Here is a 23,349-nt window from a genome sequence, read left to right as displayed (position 1 = left end):
GATATCTGCAGATGAGATTTGTGATGTAGCTGGGGGTGATGTTGTGGATGGCCTTGTATGTTGTGGTTAGCATTTTGAATTACAGGCCAAAAAGTTAAGATTTGGTCTCATCTGACCAGAGCACCTTCTTCCACATGTTTGCTGTGTCTGGCAGATGGCTTCTCACAAACTGCAAACAGGACTTCTTATGGTTTTCTTTCGACAATAGCTTTCTTCTTGCCAGTCTTTCATAAAGGCCAGATTTGTGGAGTGCACGACAAATTGCTGTGTGGACAGATTCTCCCTCCTGAGCTGTGGATCTCTGCAGCTCCTCCAGAGTTACCATGGGCCTCTTGGCTGCTTCTCTGATTAATGCTCTCCTTGCGCGGCCTGTCAGTTTAGGTGGACGGCCATGTCTTGGTAGGTTTGCAGTTGTGCCATACTCTTTTCATTTTCGGATGATGGATTGAACAGTGCTCCGTGAGATGTTCAAAGCTTGGGATATTTTTTTATAACCTAACCCTACTTCAAACTTCTCCACAACTTTATCTCTGACCTGTCTGGTGTTTTCCTTGGCCTTTATAATGCTGTTTGTTCACTAAGGTTCTCTATCAAACCTCTGAGGGCGTCACAGAACAGCTGTATTTATACTGAGATTACATTCCACACAGGTGGACTCTATTTATTAATTAGGTGACTTCTGAAGGCAATTGCTTCCACTAGATTTTAGTTAGCGGTATCAGAGTAAAGGGGGCTGAATACAAAAGCACGCCACACTTTTCAGATATTTATTGATAAAAAATGTTGAAAACCATTTATCATTTTCCTTCCATTTCACAATGATGTGCCACTTTGTGTTGGTCTATCACATAAAATCCCAATAAAATACATTTAAGTTTTTGGTTCTAACATGACAAAATGTGGAAACTTTCAAGGGGTATAAATACTTTTTCAAGGCACTGTATATATAAACCAGGGTGGAGATCAGAAGCCATAAAGCCCGGGAAACCGAGTGACCCAAAGCTTAACTGTTCCCTAGCCTGGGCATCTAACTCCCGCTTACTAACAGCACACTTAGTAGGCACCTGACTACACTTCCCTTCCCCTTTTAGCAAGCCACCTGATATAAATCATTATAAATAGTAACAGATAGAACATACAGTAGATAATCTTCCTTTAACACTAACAGATTAGTGCAACAAAACAAGCAACGTAGCATACATATGGGGTCCATAAAATGACATTGATGCTAGGAGTCATGGAGGTGTTCCGGTACCTGTAGCTTTTCCCAGATGGCCTTACTTACTGGACCCTTTTTCTTTAAATTGGGCATTTGCCTCTGGGTCGGGAACACATACAAAATAGTGCGCCTCATAATGTGAACGAAGCCTAATATATTTATGATCAAGAGGCTCTTTCATGTCTGCTAACTGTCTTTACATCTGCTGGTAAGACCTGAATAATTAGAAATGGGAAGGTCTTACAAAGAGTGGGATTGTGACCACTGGATGTGGTCAGTCACATTGGGGTGGGGTTTAGTGTCCCTGTGACCCCGCATGGGCCGGAAGGGCTGAATGTTTTTGTCATAAGATATTGGGTAAATATGCTTTATGCCTTTAGCTGATTAATTACCTTTCAATCTGATATACAGAATGCGGAAAATCAAAAAGTATCCAACAAAATAAAAATTCTAAATAATTTTTTAATGTTTTTTTCCATGTCATTTAAATATAACCAATAAATTCATTAAACAGAGAATAAATAAGTGTGGATGTGTTCATGGATATTAGAAAATATATATACAGATACGTTTCTAAAGAAGTCGTTAACCTCTTCTGTGCCAAAGTGAAATCACTCCCATTATAAAGAATAGTCGTAGGTCATGATCCAGGAATTGGCATATTTTACACTCGATTTAATATGATTCTTGATGATTTTTACACATTAGAAGTCGTATTTATTCAAGAAAAACAAGGAAAGTACAGTAACCGTCTTCCACTGACTGCTCCACTTGAAAAATAGTGACATTTAGGTGCTATGGTTTACTGCTTTTTTTATATCTTTTTTAAGTGATAATATGCCCAGCAAAATAAACAAAATGTAGAAATAAAGCTGAACCTCAGGCAAACAGTTAAACACACAATTAAATTCATATACAGCGCTGCTTTACTGTCTAGAAGATTTGAATTTCATCCACTTCTGAGATCTACAGAGAGCACAGCCATGCTGCAGTTAAACAATACAGCCTGGTCACCTCCCCACCCCCAGCAGGTAATTGGCCAGTAGAAGAGCAGCAAAAGACTGATGAAGTCATGTTTCTTCTCTCTTCTCCTATCAGCAAGTTCTCTATCAGCACATGTGTATGCAAGACACCTAACTGGCCCCAAGTACTGCCACTCTCTCTACCAGTCTCAGTGCTGCTATAAAATTAGATTACAAGAGTTTGAAATTAAGTTATATTAGGGTAATTATAGTAGTTGAATTTAAAAACACATATTATGATTTTATAATAAATACATAACTGTATTTATTGGTGTTTCTTTTTTATCTGCCTGGAGTTTGGCTTTAAAGTGTACCATTATGTCACTTAGCAGATATTCAAACTTTCAGGAATTTTTGGTCAATTGACAAAATACATGCCTTCAGCGCTTATGTGGAATAGAAAAATGTCCATAATAACCAAACAGCTTTCACTTGTCATTTCCACCTTCCATGGTTTGAAACTGAAACAAGAATTCTGATTGGTTGTTATGTGAAATAAGGTATTTTCCAGGTAGCCCACCATGCATACCTAACCCCCCATCCCATCTTGAACCACCAACCCATGACTTTCTGCTTCCTCAGCCCTGGAGTGTTGTCTGGGCTTAAAGTAATTATCAAAGCTTGGCAGCACTTGAGAGGTTAACAAACTTCTGTTCATATTTTTGTTTTTCATTTCCAGATTGCATTGGACAAATTATAATAAATGGCGATCTTTATAAATAGGTTGACATGAATACAGCAATATACAAAGGACTATATACAGATTAAAGTCTAAGGAGTCCTCATTTCCCAGAAATGAAACAAAATGATTTCAATACATTTCCAAAGTGAGTTCGGCAAAAGTGAGAGAAGCCACAGCCGTGAAGATATTGTGAAACTACATGTCCCAGCATTTTCAATGCCCAGTGTTTGGCACACCATGCCTTAAATGCAGCTCCATAGTGTTTATGGTAGAGTGTTGTACCATGTTGACCATTGTTAATGTAAAAGGTTGGAGGTTAAGTAATGTGCCAGGATGACTGAACCCCTGTGATGGCAAAGCAAGATGGCAAAAGACCAGCATCTTGAAGAAACCAGGGAGAGGACCTCAAAGGCTTCGGACCATTCGAGCTAAGCTAAGTGCCTCAGGTTTTAGTTCCTCTTTAAGTTAAAATACAAGCTTTTCAAATAACTCAAATGCCTTCTTCAAGCTTTATAAAGCCTGAAAAAGAAATCTGAGTATCCCGAAAGCTTGCATCTTTAGCAACTCAAGTTAGCCAATAAAGAGTATTATTTAAACTCCAAAGTTTCCCAAAGTTTTTCTAATTCTACCACTTTCCTTTCTAAAGCTAGAGGTTTAAAAATGGTTAAATGGAATATTCCAGAATGGCTGTTACAGCCAAGGCTATCCTCCAGCTCTAGAGACCAGCACTGCCCAACACTTGAAAGAGGACGTTGGTCGGAGATGGCCATGATCCTGTGTGATGCGGTATGGGCATGCTCTACCCAAGAGCTAGCACCATTTCTTAGTGTTGGACAAGGGATTTTTCCAGAACTGGAAGGGAACTGCATATGTGCCAGGTAAGGGCCACCTTGACAAGTTTCCTTTCATTTTATGGACTAGGCTTGAATTTGTAAAAACACAATGCAGAGACAGGGCATAGTACAGCCATGTTTAAAGAAGTTGGCTGCCAGATTTGAATTCTCTTATCCCAGCAAATATGACTGTTTAATTTATTATCCCTTTCTTTTTATGTAAAGTGTAAGGAGCAGTCACAAAGTACTGTGGTCATGGGGAACACTGGTAATGTCAGTTCATAAATGAGATCTGGTAGGAGTAAGTTTTGTTAATGCATTCATTTGTAGAATCCATTTGCTGTTGCGCACACACTTCCTGTTATTTTTTTTTTTGGAAACAGGAAGTCTCTTGTTGTATTATAATTTGGTGGTGCAATTGAAATGTCACTCTAAAGCCACTATAAGTTTTATACTTCCTATATGTTTTATTTTTGTCTTAAATGAAATAGTTATGTTATTAAATAACTGATCAAGTCTCAAACCTGAGATAAACTTTGATATTGGAGATATGGCTAACATTAAATGGCCAGAGATAGATAAAATGATCACAGGAAGATTACATTTTAGAGTAAGTGATCACTTACAGGTCAGTACTTTCAGCCTCATTGTCATACTTAGTAACTTTGTATTTATTCATTTTTGGCTTTTTGTATTCTAGATACACGAACATTGCATCGTAGAGAATTACTTGGCCACTGGCAGATTTGGGTTCACTTATTTTTTTCTGTTTTATTTTTGTCTGACTTTAAATTCTATGAGCCCACCTTATGTGCTTTGATATTTAAAGTGTATGTAAACCCTACCAAATTGATCTTATTTGCTCCCCTTTGATCCACTTACCCCTTTATGATTGCGCTATGCATAGATGTGGTGGTAGGGTAGGTGGACCTTAGTGCCAAGCCACCACATTTATGTGCTTCTGTCTTGTTCTGGGGCTTGTTCAATTGGCACCCTGAGAACCGTAGCAGTTCACAGTCAACAACCGATGATCCAAAGCTGGTAGGCATGGCTCCCAATGACATCAGCATTGTCCAGTGACAGTATGGCAAGATCGGGATCTCCGCCTACCAGCTCTAGGTGTCACAGCCCATTTAAACTTCTGGCTCTGGATGGCATGACGGGGTTAATAAACCATTAAAAGTGTTTTGTTCTATCTGTTCAATAAGTCAAAAAAAAATACCTGTAAATAATCCAGAGGTGTCCTGTGTCTTGTGCAGTCAGCAGTGTTATCAGTGCTGCCCTATTCACCTATGTGGACTACAGAACACCCCCCCCCCCCCCCACTATGTTATAGAGATTAGTAAAGCGAGAGTTTTGAAATCTTAAGACACTTCCTGCCCATAGCTAAGGTATGGTGAATTAGGCATGACCATACATTATACAATTTTCTTGTACAATTTTCCTTTATATTTACCAAAACCATATAATATGAGGTCAAACCTAAACACTTCCAATTTGTGTGCAATCAGGCAGGCCCCCTGTACTTCATACTTGAAGGTAAATCTAAAGGAAATTAAAGAAGAAAATTGTATAATGTATGGCCAGCATTAATGTTGTCACCCTAGGACAGGAAGTGTGTCACTATTAGGATCACTAGGTGAAAATAAAGAGGGGAAAATGCATTAAAAATAAAATATATGCAGTCGCTACATTTAAGTACTAGTAAAATGCAATGTATTATATTTTTGTTCTTGGGTTTAGATGCGCTTTAAGTGCCTTATTTAAAGGTAAGATTTAAAAACATAAAAGGAAACTGCCAGTAAGGCTAGGTTCACATCTGTGTGTTTTGCAGATCTGCAGAAATCCAATCCATTTACGTTATTTTCTTTGGGTCCTATTCACATCTATAAAAATTTCCTGCAGTAGGTTTTTGTAAAAGGTGCAGGAATACGCAAGTGTGTTTTTTGGCTCCATAAACTTCAAAGGGGTTGCATCAAAAATGCATGTATATGCATTTTTCGGTGCGTTTTTGGTAGGGTTTTGTGTTTAACAATCAGTCTCCTCCTCCTACAATGGCACACACATAGACGTGAATCTAGCCTAAGAGCTGATTGTAATTATTTATTTAAAAAAAAAAATGCTCTCGTTTTAAAGCAGGGCAATGTATCAATATGAAGGTTTTTTTCCAATACAACCGAAGAACACTTTTGACTCCTTGAGATGACACGAAACCCTTGGAAGCATTGTGCCTGTAACAGCACCTTCACTACATTCTGCTAACTGATGGCAGAGCTTTTACATATGAAAGCATTGGCAGCTTACATTGCATCACAGGGGCTGTTTTCTTTCCTGGTTCAGACTTTTCTAGTTGTGACATGCCGAGGAACAGGAGTGGTCACAAACTAGGAAAAAATTAAATTGAACAGACAAAGGAATGGGGAAACATTTCTTTAAAAGAAAGAGTTATAGACTGATTCTTTAGAATCATAATAGGGATATTTTATGCGGCCATAGAAATATAGTGCTTAGCAAGTTCTTTAAAATTGAAATATTACCCCCTTTGTTTGCTAAATACAGTTCAAACTTTTTTTCTTTTTGGAAAAGCTTAGGGATTTGCTATTAATATGTATTATTACAAGGTCCCTTTAGGAATAGTAGATATAAGACATACTCCATATAGCTTATGTCATTTGTTCGATTTCTGAGAAATAAGGGGTTCGTGTTGAGTAGCTTTCCTTCAATCTTGAAGGTTTCTGAATTGTCCTCTTAGGCATAGAAGGTCACTTTTAAGCAAAGATACTGTAGGGCTTTTCCGTTCCTACAAGAAACTCTCTTGCTCATTCACTGTTGTTCTGTGGTGCTAATCTGCAACCTCTGGCATTGGCACCCGGTAGGAGATAGGTAGGCGTCTTCATCGGGGCTGTGCCGCCCTTGGAATGACTCCTGTCAAAGGGGGCAGGGCAGGTGGGGGATCAGCGCCACCCTGAAGTCCATGAATGAGGATCCTGGGCACCAGAGGTCTCTGTAAAGCTGGTGGAGGTGCTGTAGGTCCCCTGTACAAATAGAGGGCTGCACTGGGATCCAGGTTGGAAACAAGGCTTTGTGGGTAAAAGTATGGGGAAGGAAACATCCTCTGAAGGGCAGAGTAATTACCCGCCTCTGCCAACAGCTCCAGTCCAACTGCAGTCTGCCTCTTCCACTTTGTTCTGTTGGCAATAAAAAAATAAAATACATTACTATATTGGCATTCAATTTTGATATACGATGCATTATCCCTTGAAGGGCCAGCCCACCCAAAAGTGATTTTTAACTGATAGGTGGAGCATAATGAGCTGAGTCAACCCTTTTGTTAGACTTCAACATGCATTCACCCTTCCACAATTCCTGACTCTTTTCCTGGCCACCTGGGAATTTTGGGTTTTCCCAACCATCTTTGTGTGTTTCAGCTCCTCCTAATACTTCCTCTAGAATAGGAGTTAAAAACAATCCAAGAGGTTGAGTCCTTTATAATGGACATAGAATTTGTGCAGATCCACCACGAAAAACTCAACAATGGGGTCCTCAAGAGATATCAAAACTGTCTGGTGGTTTAACTCCTCTAGTAAAAGCTGTAATATAAATTGTGGGTGGACTTACACTTTAAGTAAAGTATTATAAATGCATTTTAGACTTAGATTTTGGCGTACAAATAACATAATGTTTTAAAGTGACAAAGGGAATTTTTATATAAAGAAGCTTAGGCCATCAAACCACATATATGTTTTTAAATACAATACAATCATTATTCTTATCAAAAATATTATATACATTTTAAAGTGATCCTTCTAAAAAAAAGATAAATCAAATTAGTTACTTTAATATCTTTTGCATACTGTTGAGTGCCTGGACAGTAGAACTGTTATGCCCCGTACACACGATCGGACATTCCGACAACAAAATCCTAGGATTTTTTCCGACGGATGTTGGCTCAAACTTGTCTTCATACACACGGTCACACAAATCTTGTCGGAAATTCCAAACGTCAAGAACGCGGTGACGTACAACACATAGGACGAGCCGAGAAAAATGAAGTTCAATAGCCGGTGCGGCTCTTCTGCTTGATTCCGAGCATGCGTGGAACTTTGTGCGTCGGAATTGAGTACACACGATCGGAATTTACGACAACGGATTTTGTTGTCGGAAAATTTGAGATCCAGATCTTAAATTTTGTGTGACGGAAATTCCAATGGAAAATGTCCGATGAAGCCTACACACGGTCGGAATTTCCGACAACAAGCTTCCATCTAACATTTTCCGTCGGAAAATCTCACCGCGTGTACGGTGCATAATTCAAAAAGGGTAACCAACACACAGAATTTAGAATTACCTAATAGAACGGATCTGCTGACATATTTTATCTTACGTTATAATTTATTGCTGTATGTCACATCATTATTTTGGGGGTATATATACAGTTTAAGCATTTTGCTCAGGATTGGTTAAACGTGACTGAAATTTCGTCTGTTTTTGACTTGTTGATGCTTATGCACTTTAAACAAATGCACTCTGATTTAGTAGAGGAGCTCATAACATACCCTTCTCTACCCAACAACCCTATTCTATTTGATTTAAGTTGAGTTATAATAATAATAAGGGTACTTTTAAAATTTGTTATTAGCGCTTTAAATTAATTAAGAAAATACCAGGCAGATTTTAACTCTTCTACCTCTGCATTTTTTCCCCTGTACTTCGCATTATGTCTGCCATGTCTGTGTAACTGCAGACAGGGAATGAGAACAATGAAGACATGTGCTTTTATTATTCTTTGATTTTGTTGATTAAATGGGTATGAATTACTAATGGAGCACATTTTTCACATGACTAAGTGAACCAATGTTCTCTTAGAATATCCAGTAGTGTACAGAGGAATGAAAAAAAATACTGGACTTTCCTCTACCTACATATGACTGGATTAATAAAGTGAACACTTCATCTTCATTGAACTAAGTTAACATTGCACTCCTTTAGAAAACCAATCCAATGTATTCAGTCATTAAGGATGAATTCTATTCTGCACTGCATTCATGTGACCACTGGAGATCACAATCTGCTTGAAGAAGGCAGCCCCTGTGTATGGCGAACTACAGTGTACAGAGCCCAGAGTAGAAATGAGAACAAGGAATACATCAGGGATCCCTCTAGACATGCATTCTGCTCTCCAGAAATCCATGTCTGAAGTCACAGGAAATGGGGGGTGGGTGGGCAGGGCTTAGCTAAACTCATGCATGGGCTACCAGGATTGGGCAATTTGTGATCTAAGTGGTTTAATAAATGCATTGCAGCACAGATATAATTATGAATGGCTTCTTGCACTAAAGATAGGGGAAAAAAACACAAGGTCTTAGATTAGATCTGCAAATTAGCTAACGCTGGATAGGCTAATAAGGATAATGTGTTTTTAAAGTACAGTAACAGCTTAAAGACAGTGTACCAAAAAAAAACTAATGGAAGAAAGAAAACAGTTAAATTCTTATTGTATATAGGCATACCCCACTTTTAAGTACACAATGAGGTTTATTTACCAAAGCTGAAAAGTGCAAAATCAGGCTCACTTCTGCATAGAAACCAATGAGCTTCTAACCCCAGCTTGTTCAATTAAGCTTTGGTAATAAAACCTGGAAGCTCATTGGTTTCTATGCAGAAGTGAGCCTGATTTTGCACTTTCCAGCTTTAGTAAATAAACCCCATTGTGTACTTAAAAGTGGGGTATGCCTGTACTTTTTATGATGACTGTACGCTATGCCAGGAAAGAGCTTAGTCTGTATTATAATATATCTTTGGCCGTAGTAAGTATCATGCCACACTAAATTATAAAGTAGGATTGCCTAAGCTCTAATTTGCCATTTACATTTGTAAACTGCTAAAGGTTTGTTTCAATTGGCTAATACATTTTTAAAGTTTTTAAAAATTAATTTTATTTGGGTGCTTGACGTCACAACTAGTCGGTGTTGGTCTGGTAAGATAACTTTTGGAGTTTTTAAAAATGTATCTGTATATGAAAACCACTAAAAAAAATGACAGTTACAGTTTATTGCACTAATACTGTGTGCTAATATAAATCTAACAATCAAATGGATCATATTATCGCATCTTTTAGATCAGGAATAGAGAATGACATAACAAGGTTGAGTTACTAAAATTGGAGAGTACAAAATTTGGTGCAGCTCTGGATAGCAACCAATCAGCTTCCAGGTCTTATTGTCAAAGCTTAATTGAACAAGCTGAAGCTAGAAGCTGATTGGCTACCATGCAAAGCTGCACCAGATTTTGTACTCTCCAGTTTTAGTAAATTAATCCCAAAGTGTCAATAGTAAGCAAACCAGAAGGAAGGGCAAGACTACCGAACAGACAGGGCAAGTGTACCGAACAGACCTTGGCCATATAGTTTAGATAGTTTAGTACCTACACATATCTTTGTTAGCGCTCTAGTATTTTTGTCACTTCCTTATGATGTTGAAATATGTCCCACCCTCTCCTACCTCCTATCTGTTTCTATTGGCCAGTAAGGCCACCTATTATTTTGATGAGTCAATAGGAAGCAACATGGCAAGTTTTGACACTAAAAGCTAAAAAATTGTGTAATAAAATGAATGCGATTAGCACCTTCCTCCTTGTCCCATTCATTAGATATAACTGAATGCATCTCAGATGTAGTGCAAGATTTTACGGAAGATTCCCACATAGTCATCATTGTACAATAGTTAAAAGGTTGATAACACAAACTGAAATTATGATTTTTTTCGGGTATTTTTATTTCTAAAAACCCAGAGCTGCAATGTGGATTAAAATATGCATTCGTAGTTCGGTATAATAAAGAGTTCAGAACGAAGGAAATGGTATTTGCCCAAACAGCAAAACATATTAGGCAGAAAATAAAATGCTCCTGTAGTGAAATTTTAGTTTTGGATAAAGAGTGCTGGTTTGAACTGCATGTATCTCCAGATTAACACCCAATTGTAAAGATGACCAGACCAAAGAAAAATGTTTTTAAGTGGTACAGAAAATTATTGGGCAGTTGGCACATTCGCCTACCATCTAGTATCTATAGCTAACTTATTTATTTTATTTATTACCAGTACTTGTATATCGCTGACAATTTACGCAGTGCTTTACATATACATTGTACATTCACATCAGTCCCTGCCCTCAAGAAGCTTACAATCTAAGGTCCCTAACTCACATTCATACATACACATATTAGGACCAATTTAGACAGGAGCCAGTTAACCTACTAGCATGTCTTTGGTGTGTGGGAGGAAACTGGAGTACTCGGAGGAATCCAATACAGGCACAGGGAGAGCATACAAACTTCAGGCAGGTAAAACCATGGTTGGGATTCGAACCGACAACCTTGTGCTGCCAGGCAGAAGTGCTAACCGCCTAAATACTATGCTGCCAGGACTTAGAATTCAGTGAAACTATGTTTTTGTGGAAATACATATCCCAGCATGCTGTTTCTGCATATGTTTATTGGGTAATATTGGAACACAGTGACCCCTGCAAGATGACAATATTTGCCCTAAAACACTGTCAATTAGGTGATGGTCATGCTGGCATTGGGGGCAGAGGGAATTCCAGTATATGTTTTGTTGAGGCAGTATTGGTGATCCAACATTTGACCTACAGCACCCCATCCACCAAGGGTTACTGAGACATCAAAGAGTTCTTTTAGACCCATTGTGATTGATTTACTAAAGGAGTAGAAACTGTTCACTTAGCAAAGAAAATGTTCACTGGCCTTGGTAAATATAGTGAAGCTCTGTTTAAGAGCAAAGAGTTTTACAGTGGAATCTACAATAAAGAAAATATATCTAAACAATAATTACGTGTACATTATTCCCTAGGGCAGTGTTTCTCCACCTTTTTTCAATCAAGGCACCCTTTAAAATAATGAACAGTCTTAAGGCACCCCATTCTAAAATGTAAAAAACTATTTTAAAAGCTTTACAGCAGCATGCGGCAGCATTGACACATATAGGACACCCAACATTAGAGGTGATTTATTCTAACAAAGCAAATACACCTTTGCACACTGGTACCGACTAGTGTTCCAGTGTATCTCCTCTCCCTCAGTTTCTCTTCATCACTCAGCTAATGTGACTGCAGTGTTGATGGAGAGGTGAAGGGGAGGGTCAAACAAGGATGATAAGCAGGCATCAACACCCTTCTTATCAACACTGATGACATCATTGGTTGTTAGGATGCCGGAAGCTGGAAGGTTCAAATAGTGCACAATAAAAACCTGTGGCTTTGTGTAACTTTTGTGTACATTTTTGGGCAATTTTTAGGCATTTTGACAAAGCACCCATGAACAAACCTTAAGGCACCCCAGGGTGCCTGGGCACCCTGGTTGAAAAAGGCCACCCTAGGTGCACCATCCTCTATCATTAAATACGTGATAGGTATCTACAAAAAAATAGGACTTTCTATGTGCCCACTGGAAATTGAAGAACCCCCACATGTACCAAAAAGACTCTGAAAATCTTAAAATCACATACTCTGACCTTCAATCATCATAAAATGTTTTGATAATAATTGATCAGACTATGTGCTTTTAGGATTTATAAGTAAAATAAAATTTTGTTTTTTTTTTCTGTACGTCTTTTTGGTACATTTGGTGGTTCTTCAGTTTCCAGTTGGCATAAAGAAGGTCCTCAATTTTTTTTGTAGGCACTTCTGAAGCTCTGTTTACTTTGATCAAGTGATCATGTTTAGCAAAAATATTGTTTTTAAAAAAAAAATCCCCTCACATAGAATTGGGTAATTCAAAGTGAACACAGATTTACCTTATTTACTGATATTCACATTACAATGAACATACGTTTTGCTAAGAGACCACATGGTACTCGTTTAGTAAATTAACCCCATTGAATAGGAGGCACTTGGCAAAGGTCAGAACCACCAACCAAGTTCTCAATTTAAACTTTAAAGGGAACGTAGACTTATGAGGTTTCATATGGGCTGATGGACTGAAAGGGTAGGGACTGTTGACTTAGCCCAGTGAACATGCACTGAGATTCGTGAATAATACAGTGAAGCTGTGTTTAATTGGAACACCCAATCAAGTACAATTAACCAGTTTTTTTTTTCTCTTCGACACGATTGGAGCATTGAAGGGAACACACTTAATAACTAAACTTAGTGAATGTTCACTTTGAATTGTAAATTGCCCTGGCAATAGAACATCTTAGGGCATAAGTTCAGGGGGTGCAGTTGCTCCAGGGCCCGTTAGTACATAGGGCCCAAGAATGACTCCTGCTCTACTTTCTTTACTAAATGTGCTATTACAACACATTCTGTATATAGTAGTTCAGTGCCTTCCTCTTCTCTGATCATTCATGGAACAATGGCTCTTCCCCCCCCCCCAGCATCAGCCCCAGAGGAGCTTACAGTCTAATGACCCTAGCGCAGTCATACACATATAATTTGAACAGTGTATGGTTTTTGATTGTAGGAGAGAGCACCAGAGGGAACCTTTACAAATATGAGGACAATATACAAACACCATATAAACAAGTCTTTGGTGGGAAACAAGCCCAGGGCCCCAGTGATGCAAGCATTTTAGTAAAATGAAACGTCAACCCTGTTTTATTCTTAAAAAATTGCAGCAAAAGGGCAGCGGAATGTTGTAGCACGAGACATGAGGGCTGCCCCCATTTTTGTTTATACCTCTTACAATAGCAGGAGATCCGCAAGCGCCTACTTGTAGCTCAGAGCTATCTTTCCATGTACAAATGTATTAACTACCTAATTAATTACGTACAAGCTGGAGTGTCATCTGTATGATGTAAAGGCACTGCAGCAATCTTGTCCTGACAAACAGATGTGCATATTTAATAGACCATTGTAGAGGTATAATTTACTATATGGAGCAGTGTAGGTGTAACTCTTTCTCTAGCAGTGCATACCGCTGCTGTGGGACCTAGCAGCTCTGGACTTGCCCGCACACGGAGAAATAAAATCACAGCTCAGGGGCTGCTAAGCCACAACTGTGAAATAATTATGATCAAAATAGGTCATTTATGTAGATTTAGAAATTATTACATACATAGCTTCATAGGTAAGCTGTTACCAAGAAAAATATTATTTTGGGGCACTGCGCTAAAAATGCACAAGAGTCTGGAACTTGTATTTAAAAAACTTGGGAAAGATGAAACAAAGGGCCCTGAAATTCTGGGACATAGTCCCTTGGAAGAGTGGGGAGCAGAATCTTGATGGGGAAATAAATTTCCAGCAAGCCTTTAAATTGAAGCTGATACTGGCAGACCTACAAATCTGAAAGCTGTGTATGTATACACGGTGTGTGTGTTTTTAATTTTTTTAAGAAAATGATTTCTGTGCGTTATTATTTAAAAATGAAAATGCTTGATTAAAGATTAAGGAATAATTATATCATTTGTAAGCAACATGGCCATTTTTTTTAAATATGTTATGTTCTTATAATGAAGAAAAAAATTATATATATATATATATTTTTTATTTTAATATTAAAAATAAGTAGACATGTTCTAAACATGTATATCATTTGTACATTTGTACATTTTAAAGTTTATGGCAAAATAACAAATATATTGTGGATATTCATGAAGAAGCCCAAAAAGGCAGCAAAATAAATGTGAAAGACAAATCTAAAAGTATAAAAAAAGAACTGGAGTGAAAGTTGTAAGCCAGGAAAGACCAAGGGACATGTATAAATATTCTCCTTTCTAAGTCAATGTGATCCCCTTAGGACACCTTGCTGGGATTGTCAAAATCTATTCTACATATTCTATAATAAATCAATTTCATTCGCTGCAGAGCTAACCTCATATATTTTGAGACTCTCGCTCGCTTCTACTAAAAAAATAGTCCTATTTTCAGGACTAAATTATTCATAATTCATAATTATAATAACTGTGTAATTACTGGAAACAGGCTGTTAATTATTGATGCTCAAAGCAGCAATTGATGATTTATTATTTATGTGTCAATGTGTTATATAGCCGTGTTTATTTAAAGTACAACTTTGTTATTTTACTAACAGGCAACTGGATACCACAAAAAAAAAAAAAATGTATATGTATATGAATATTATTGTAGTGTCTTGGAACTTTATATATATATATATATATATATATATATATATATATATATATATATATATATATATATATATATATATATATATATAAATTATTTACTTTTTTCATCCCAAATATATTCTATTTTTTCAATTAGACTGTTTGTGAACCTGATTTACCCAGATTATCCCAAAAAATGTGCTTTCCTTGATTTTTTTTTTTTTTTTTTTATGTACAAAGCAATTCTATAAAAAATATTATTAATAGTATATCACAAAATAGAACCTGTCATTTACTATGGACATGTTACACATGAAAAAATGTTAAATTAGCTTTTCAGGAAAATGCTAAAAAAAAAAAAAAAATAAATAGTATAGCAATATTTAATAATTATAATTAGGCAGATATGCTGTAAATAAATAAATAAATACAAGTAATAAATAAAAAATATATTTTGTTGTAAATAATAATGTGATATTTCTGTTTTACAATTTTTGTATCGGTTCTGAAATTATCCTAAATTAAGGAAAAATAAATATACCAATATGATCATTACAGGTGTGCCTCTAATGTTCCTTCCCAGACAAAGAGGGCTATTAAAACATATATAATTACACTGGTTACATTATAGCTTAGTGCTTTATAATAAGAGACTTATATGCCAACTGTGTTAATAATTCCAGTCATTCATCTTGTCTAAGCACGTGGATAAAAAGTAACTTAATACACCTCCACCTGGTAATCCTATTCACAGAATAGGTGTTATAATTAGAGGAATCTTTGGATCATCTCTAAAGTGTCATTATCCTTTACAGGGAAGAAAAAACATTGTAATATTCTAACCAATTAATAAAAATTAAAATTAAAAAAAGGAACTCAGTGAATTCTTTTATATTAAATTTGGAGCTACAAAAATTGCAGTGGTAACAGTAATAAAATATCAGAAAATGTATTTATGTTTCTTATCAAATTATTTATTATTTAATTTAGATCTAAAAAAAATCACAGTGGTAACAGTAATAAAAATTCAGAAAATGTATTTATGGTTTGTATATTTTCTCTGACCACAGTTAATAAAATTTAAAATAAAAATGGAAAAAATATACATAACCAGACTAGGGAGGTGGGGTGCTGTATAGTATAGACACTATTCAGCCACTTATAAGATTGTTTTGGCCCTATTTTATTTCCCACAAAATTATAAACTTGAAAAAAAAGAGTGTAATATTTATAAAAACTATAGCATCAACGTGATGAGTTAATAAATGATCACATGACATCGTTGTGCCTCGTCCTATCTCAGTGCTAGCCCTTTTAGCTATATATGTGTATATGTATGTATATATATATATATATATATATATATATACACACACACACACACACACACATATATATATATATATATATATATATATATCTGCGTGTGTGTGTATATATATATATAATTGTGTGTGTATATATATATATATATATATATATATATATATATATATATATATATATATAGTAGGTTTTCTTAACTGGATGGGACTTGAGTTGGTAGTTGATTGAGTTAATTTACCTTTGACATATACTCTACTCTATCCATTTGACAGCTTGCAACTACAGAAAAAAAACGCCTCCACCTAATCACTTCTAACCCATACATGGTTGCAATCATTCTATTGATGAGTTAAATATTTGGTATTTATTTATTTTTTCATTAAAAAATTCCACTGTATTTACTCATGAGCATTTGACGCCCAGCGACTCTGCAATTGCGGCAAAAAATAGTAAGACTCTTTCTTCTCCTTGGCTTTTCCAACCCCATACAGTTGTATCTGAGCAACCTAAATCGTGTTCTGATGCTCCCATGGCTTTGCTAACAGCTCGGGGTGCGCTTGCCCTTGTCTGTGGCCACAATGCACGTTATAACATGTCACCAGGAAAAGTGTCGCAGGGTGGCATTCATGCCAATTAATAATGCCTAGGCTCTCACCTCCTGTTCTGGTACCAAGTCTTGACCTGGGTGTCTGTGAGGTTGAGTGAGGCTGCCAGCTCCATCCTGTCCTGAACACTCAGGTACTTTTGTCGCTCAAAACTTCTCTCCAGCTGCGCCAGTTGATGGTCGGTGAAGGCAGTGCGGGCTTTCCGGGGCTTCTTCAGCCTCACCGGGGGACTGTCCCTGGAACTGGAAATCTCCCGATCTCCCTCTTCTTTTACTGTAAAATATATCACTGGTAAGAGACCATTACCCGACCCTGAGCACCAGTCCACCCATCAGACCCCCTTCAAATGAGGAGTCCTTCATTTATCCATTCATTTATTTCATTCATTTATATTTCACACCCAGCAAGTTCTCATTTCCTGCAGGACATTCCGCAGACACCTTCACCTTTCTAATGTGTAATAAAAAAGTGAGATTTCATTTTATGTAACATTATATATTTTTGGGGTTTGGGTTCTGAACAGTGTGGTGAGAGATCCTAATTATACATAACACATGTCATCATCGTATGGGTTATAGTAGAGAAATCTGGGAAGGAAGGAAGGAAGGAAGGAAGGAAGGAAGGAAGGAAGGAAGGAAGGAAGGAAGGAAGGAAGGAAGGAAGGAAGGAAGGAAGGAAATGTAATTAAAATAAAGATGGGAGAAAAAGAGAAGAAAAATAAAAGAAAGAAAGGTAACTTTATGAGAAAAAAAGAAAAAAGAAAAAAAGAAGAGAAAGAAAGAAAAGTGCTATAGGAAACGTAGCTAGACCAATAATTGATAAACAGAAATAAACAGTCAGGTTGCTATGTCTTATGATAAAACGTGTAGTAGGTAACCTAGAGAGATCAATAAACGATAAACATTCAATAAATGGCCATACCGAACAGTTCAACTCGACCCTTGTAGAACTACCAGTTGCAGAAAGCCTAGCCGCTGGACATTCCTATCTATCGAATTTTCTTGCTCTATGACAGTTTTTTCCTCAAAATTTATTTTTCACAAATCCGATTGTGGTGTAGCGCACGCAGTGGTGGTGGAGAAGGACATGGAACGATTCTATGACACTCCCAGAGCTCAGGACAGAGCATAAATACACAGACAGCTATATGTACAACGGGGGGGCTCTGTCTTTATACAAGGTCATTATTAACTATGAAATCATTTAGAATAATAGCAGCAACAGATATTTATCTTTCTTTCTTTCTTTCTCTCCTTCTCCTCTCAGCTCCAGATTTCTCAACAATGACATATGTAGGATGATGACATGAAGACCCCCTCATTCCCCCTACCAGGGCCCATCAGATGTGCTGCAATTCTTTCTTTCTTTCTTTCTTTCTTTCTTTCTTTCTTTCTTTCTTTCTTTCTTTCTTTCTTTCTTTCTTTCTTTCTTTCTTTCTTTCTTTCTCCTCTCAGCTCCAGATTTCTCAACTATAACCTACCTATGTAGTATGATGACATGAATACCCCCTCCTTCCCTTACCGTGGCTCACAGGTATAATTCAGTTCATCCACTAATATTATTGTGTGTTGAGTGTATACTCGTTCTTTTCTTTTCTTTCTTTCTTTCTTGTTCTCTTTCGCATCTCAGCTCCAAATTTCTCTACTTTAACATATGTAGGATGATGACACAAAGACCCCCTCATTCCCCTTATCAGGGCTCATTAGATGTACTGCAGTTCTTTTTTCTTTCTTTCTTTCTTTCTTTCTTTCTTTCTTTCTTTCTTTCTTTCTTTCTTTCTTTCTTTCTTTCTTTCTCCCTCTCTCTCTTTTTCTCCTCTCAGCTCCAAATTTCTCTACAATAAGCTATGTAGGAGAATGACCCCCTCATTCCCCTTACCAGGGCTTATCAGATTTACTGCAGTTCTTTTATCTTTCTTTCTTTCTTTCTTTCTTTCTTTCTTTCTTTCTTTCTTTCTTTCTTTCTTTCTTTCTTTCTTTCTTTCTTTCTTTCTTTCTTTCTTTCTCTTTCTTTCTCTTTCTCCTCTCAGCTCCAGATTTATCAACTATAACCTAACTATAGTATGATGACATGAAGACCCCCTCCTTCACTTACCATGGCTCACAGATATACTGCAGTTTATCCACTAATACTGTCTGTTGAGTGTATACTCGTTCTTTTCTTTTCTTTTCTTTCTTTCAGCTCCAAATTTCCCTACTATGACCTAGGTAGGATGACATGAAGACCCCCTCCTTCCCCTTACCATGGCTCATCAGATATATTGCAGCTCATCCACTAATATTGTGTGTTGGGTGTATTTTTTCTTTCTTTCTTTCTTTCTTTCTTTCTTTCTTTCTTTCTTTCTTTCTTTCTTTCTTTCTTTCTTTCTTTCTTTCTTTCTCTTTATCAATCTATCCCCTCTATCTCTAATTTATTTTCTTATTTTCATGTTCCTTTCTTCTATCTATCTATCTATCTATCTATCTATCTATCTATCTATCTATCTATCTATCTATCTATCTATCTATCTATCTATCGTATGTACCTAAAATTACAGATAGGATATCAGAGTGACATCCTCGTTTCATTATAATAGCCTTATCAGACTTGTACAAGGGTTTATGGTACATTTTATTGTACGAGGTTCCTCTATTGACAAGTGTGAAGTTGATTCTCCTCTGCAGGAAGACAATAATCCGCTTAATTGAGCCACCAGGGAGCCGCTATCCTTCAACCAGAAAGTCCCCACCGAACCCGGCTTCCCTGCGCTGCCCCTCTCCGCCTGTACCTAGCGGGGGAGCCTACCGCCACCAGCCCGGTGGAGTCATTATCCGACCCCGACTACACCAGATTACAAAATAAATCATAATAATATTAAGTGAATTAAACTCAATCTTCCTATGTATCTGTCTTTGCATGCCTGCCCTGGCACATAATTATACAAACATACACCTGTATATACAAAGTCATCAATATATTACCAAAACTGTTAATTTAAACACATTCATTTTTCCAGTTTACCTATGTTTTCACTAAATTCACTTGGACTGCAAAACACTTCTTTAAACAATAAAATAATGAAAGAAAGAAAGAAAGAAAGAAAGAAAGAAAGAAAGAAAGAAAGAAAGAAAGAAAGAAAGAAAGAAAGAAAGAAAGAACGAGATAAAGAAAGAAAATAAAAGAATACAAAAAAATCTTCACCAGGATAAGGATAGGAGATCCTAGGAGAGAAGATTTTTATTTTTTATTTTTTTGTCACTTATTTAACACAAAAATAGGCAGTTATTTTTAGTTGAGTCCAATGAGATCTGAAGATCGCAGTCATATGACTAATAGTAAAGCTCCTCATCCAAAATGTGAAAGCTTATTTAAAATTTGACCCAAAGGTGGAATAAATAGGCTGCTTTTGCTGTGAATTTTAGGATGTATTTTTAACATAGTAACCTCAGCAGGTAACAAGGGCAATATAAAGTAACATTGCCCTATGAACTGGGAAGCTTTCAAAGTTTTAAATGACGGCACAGTTTTTTTTTTTTTTTTTTTAGGTTTAATATAAATAAAACAGTTTTTTTTTTTTTTTTTAGGTTTAATATAAATATATATATATCTATCGTTTTTTTTTTTAATACAACATAAAAATGGAATCGGATTAACGAATTAGTCAAAAGGTCATAACAAATCTGGCTCTGTAAAAGTTAATGCATAATTTAAAAAGAATATAGTATTTTTTTTTCAGCATACTTTTAAATGGAAAGTCTTTTGAATGACGCCCGAGCGGTGCCTTTCAATCTTTAGTCAGTTTTCCCCTAATTGCATAATAGATAGACCCGGCTTGTAGAACTAATTTGGAGAGCCACTTTTATGTTAATTCGCTACATATTTATTCTTAATATTTCTATCAGATAATGAGGCCTCTAAGGGGAGGCTTATGGTGTCGGGATTTTAATTCATTTTAATTTTTTTCGCATCCTCCAACTAGCTACATTTCCTTGGTAGTAATTGTTTTTATGTATTTATTTTTTGATGAATTTGTTTTATTCTATTGTTTATTTTTTATGTTCATTTTTTCGCATCATCTAACTAGCTATATTTTCTTTGATATTGTTTTTTATGTATTTAATTTATTTAATTTCATTATTAATTTGTTTTCTTCTATTTTTTATGTATTTAATTTGTTTTATTTTTTTACAGTTAAAAAAAAATCAAAATCAAATTAAAATTTTAATTCTGTACATGTAAAACACATTAACACTGATCCTTCTTTGAAATCTATAATGTGTTACCGTTTTTATTTAGTTTTGTGTTTATTTATTTTGCTATATTTTTGGCTACCTATGTGATAGAGGCTGCCCAAACGCATCGACTCACCTTTACCTTTATATTCTGATTCTGAGGATGTGGAGCTGCTGCTTTTCTCCAGTTTGTCCCTAAAGTCCTCTGCAGCTTTGCTGGACAAGCAGTGACTCAAGTCCTGGGCTGGTTGCCCATTGCTGGAGTAAGGAGCGCAGGTGGCCAGTGGCTTGCAGTCCGCTAGGATGTCCCGGATTAAAAAGGAGGAGGTGACGGTCCTGGACTGGGATGGAGCTGAGAGCTGGACCCCTGGCTGCAGGTGGGACTCAATAGCCAAGGCGACCCCTTGCCTGGAGCTGACCGAATCCAGGCATTCTCTAGATGGGGAAGGTGGAGAGGAGCAAAGGCTGCTGACCTCAGACCTGGGACTGAGCTCCAAGGGGGACCTGCTCTCCCCCATCAGTGGGTCTCCTTGGGCGAGCCCTGGGCTACCAGCTCTGTGGGACAAGATGGTGTCAATTCCAAACCCGTTGGAGCCCTCCATGCCGGTCAACTTTCAAAATGTCATTGAGCCTGAAGGAGCCAGCAGAGGAGAATCGGTGACTGTTAAATCCCCAAGTTGTATTGGTCCTTACAGTCTTAGACCAGGTCCTCATCCATATCTCCTCCAAGGTCTTCTCCAGCCAAGGTGTCCAGGTAAAAGTCCCAGTTATGGCCAGTCCTGTGAGGTGGGTGGCCAGGAGCCCTCAGAAGAAGACAAATCAATGAAAGGTTTGGGCAATGATGGTAAAATCGATGAGTGGAGAGAGTAAAGTCTTCAGCTGTGGAGGAGATACGAGATGGCAGAAAGTGGAAGGCTCTGATCTCTCATCAAACACAACAGCCAATGCAGGAGGTCATCAACTGATACGTTCCATCCTCTCTGAGGACCAGGCTGGGACCACTTAGGACCAGGGAGACTTTCAGCACTTCGGAGAGCTCCTGAGAACTTAAGCTGACACCGACCGCCCCCAATGCACCAGAATCCAGAAAGGGAGAGGTAGGTGACCAGCTCTGGTCCTGTCCTATCCTGTTCTGGTCACCGACCACCGCCAACCACCCCAACCAGGGTCTTCTTCTCTCTACAAGACCTCGTACGCTGTGTCCTCTTCAAAGGCCATCCGGGGGGGTCTGTTCCACTCGCATGTCTCTGTATTGAAGTGTGGAGGGGGAGGGGAGGGGTGTCCACACTCTCAGATCTCCTTCCACTCCTCTGTCACTTCACCTCTTCTTCCTCCGCACAACTTCTGTCACTTTCCACCAGCTCCGCACTGTGTCAGCGCACGTGTCAGCACTCACTGCGCTCTCATTGGCTGCGGGGACCCCCCCACCACCTGATGTCACACTATGAAAAAAGAGAACCTGATCCCCCTTTCAGTTTGATTAAAAGAGACAGTGAATTAATTACAGCAGCTCACGGCCCGGTGTTTACAGCCAATTTCCACCTTGTTTGCTCTCATCCCATCATTCATGAGGTTCTAATGATGGGCTTAACCCTCTCCTGCCTGCACACCTCCCTCACTGCCTGCCTGGGCTACTATGGACACGTGTGACACACAATATTATCCCATCCATGGTGTATTATACTATTATTATTGTTATTAATATTATTCAAACATGTCACTGCTAATATTATCCCATCCATGGTGTACTATACTATTATTATTATTATTATTATTATTATTCAAACATGTCACTGCTAATATTATTCCAACCATGGTGTACTATACTATTGTTATTATTATTATTATTATTATTATTATTATTATTATTTTTCAAACATGTCACTGCTAGTATTATCCCATCCATGGTGTGCTATACTATTATTATTATTTTTATTATGGAAACATGTTACTGCTAATATTCTCCCATCCATGGTGTACTATACTATTATTATTATTATTATTCAAACATGTCACTGCTAATATTATTCCAGCCATGGTTTACTATACTATTATTATTATTATTCAAACATGTCACTGCTAATATTATCCCATCCATGGTGTACTATACTATTGTTATTATTATTATTATTATTATTATTATTATTGAAGCATGTTACTGCTAATTTTATTCCAGCCATGGTGTACTACTACTACTACTACTACTATTATTATTATTATTATTATTATTATTATTATTATTATTATTATTATTGAAGCATGTTACTGCTAATATTATTCCAACCATTGTGTACTATACTATTACTACTACTATTATTATTATTATTATTACTATGGAAATATGTTACTGCTAATATTCTTCCAACCATG

At 37.1% G+C, this 23,349-nt stretch overlaps 1 protein-coding gene across 2 annotated transcripts; it reads right to left on the bottom strand.

Annotated features, from left to right (window-relative positions):
• Nucleotides 1-753: 753 nt before the first annotated feature.
• Nucleotides 754-22,376, bottom strand: BARHL1 (BarH like homeobox 1). Of its 2 annotated transcripts, none has more exons than XM_073600531.1 (3): nt 21,122-22,376; nt 16,819-17,041; nt 754-6,944 (listed from the first exon to the last, which is right to left on the bottom strand). In XM_073600531.1, the coding sequence occupies exons 1-3, from the start codon at nt 21,579-21,581 to the stop codon at nt 6,650-6,652; spliced, it is 978 nt and encodes a 325-aa protein (XP_073456632.1). In that variant the 5' UTR covers nt 21,582-22,376; the 3' UTR covers nt 754-6,649. The 2 variants fall into 2 exon arrangements, with proteins under 2 accessions (XP_073456632.1, XP_073456631.1); XM_073600530.1 differs by having other exon boundaries at nt 21,116-22,375.
• Between the last annotated feature and the right edge of the window lie 973 nt (nt 22,377-23,349).

The sequence above is a fragment of the Aquarana catesbeiana genome, linkage group LG09 (genome assembly GCF_042186555.1).
Source record: "Aquarana catesbeiana isolate 2022-GZ linkage group LG09, ASM4218655v1, whole genome shotgun sequence".
NCBI classification, from domain to species: domain Eukaryota; kingdom Metazoa; phylum Chordata; class Amphibia; order Anura; family Ranidae; genus Aquarana; species Aquarana catesbeiana.
Note: the sequence above shows the minus strand (reverse complement) of the source record. Positions and strands in the feature narration are given on the sequence as shown.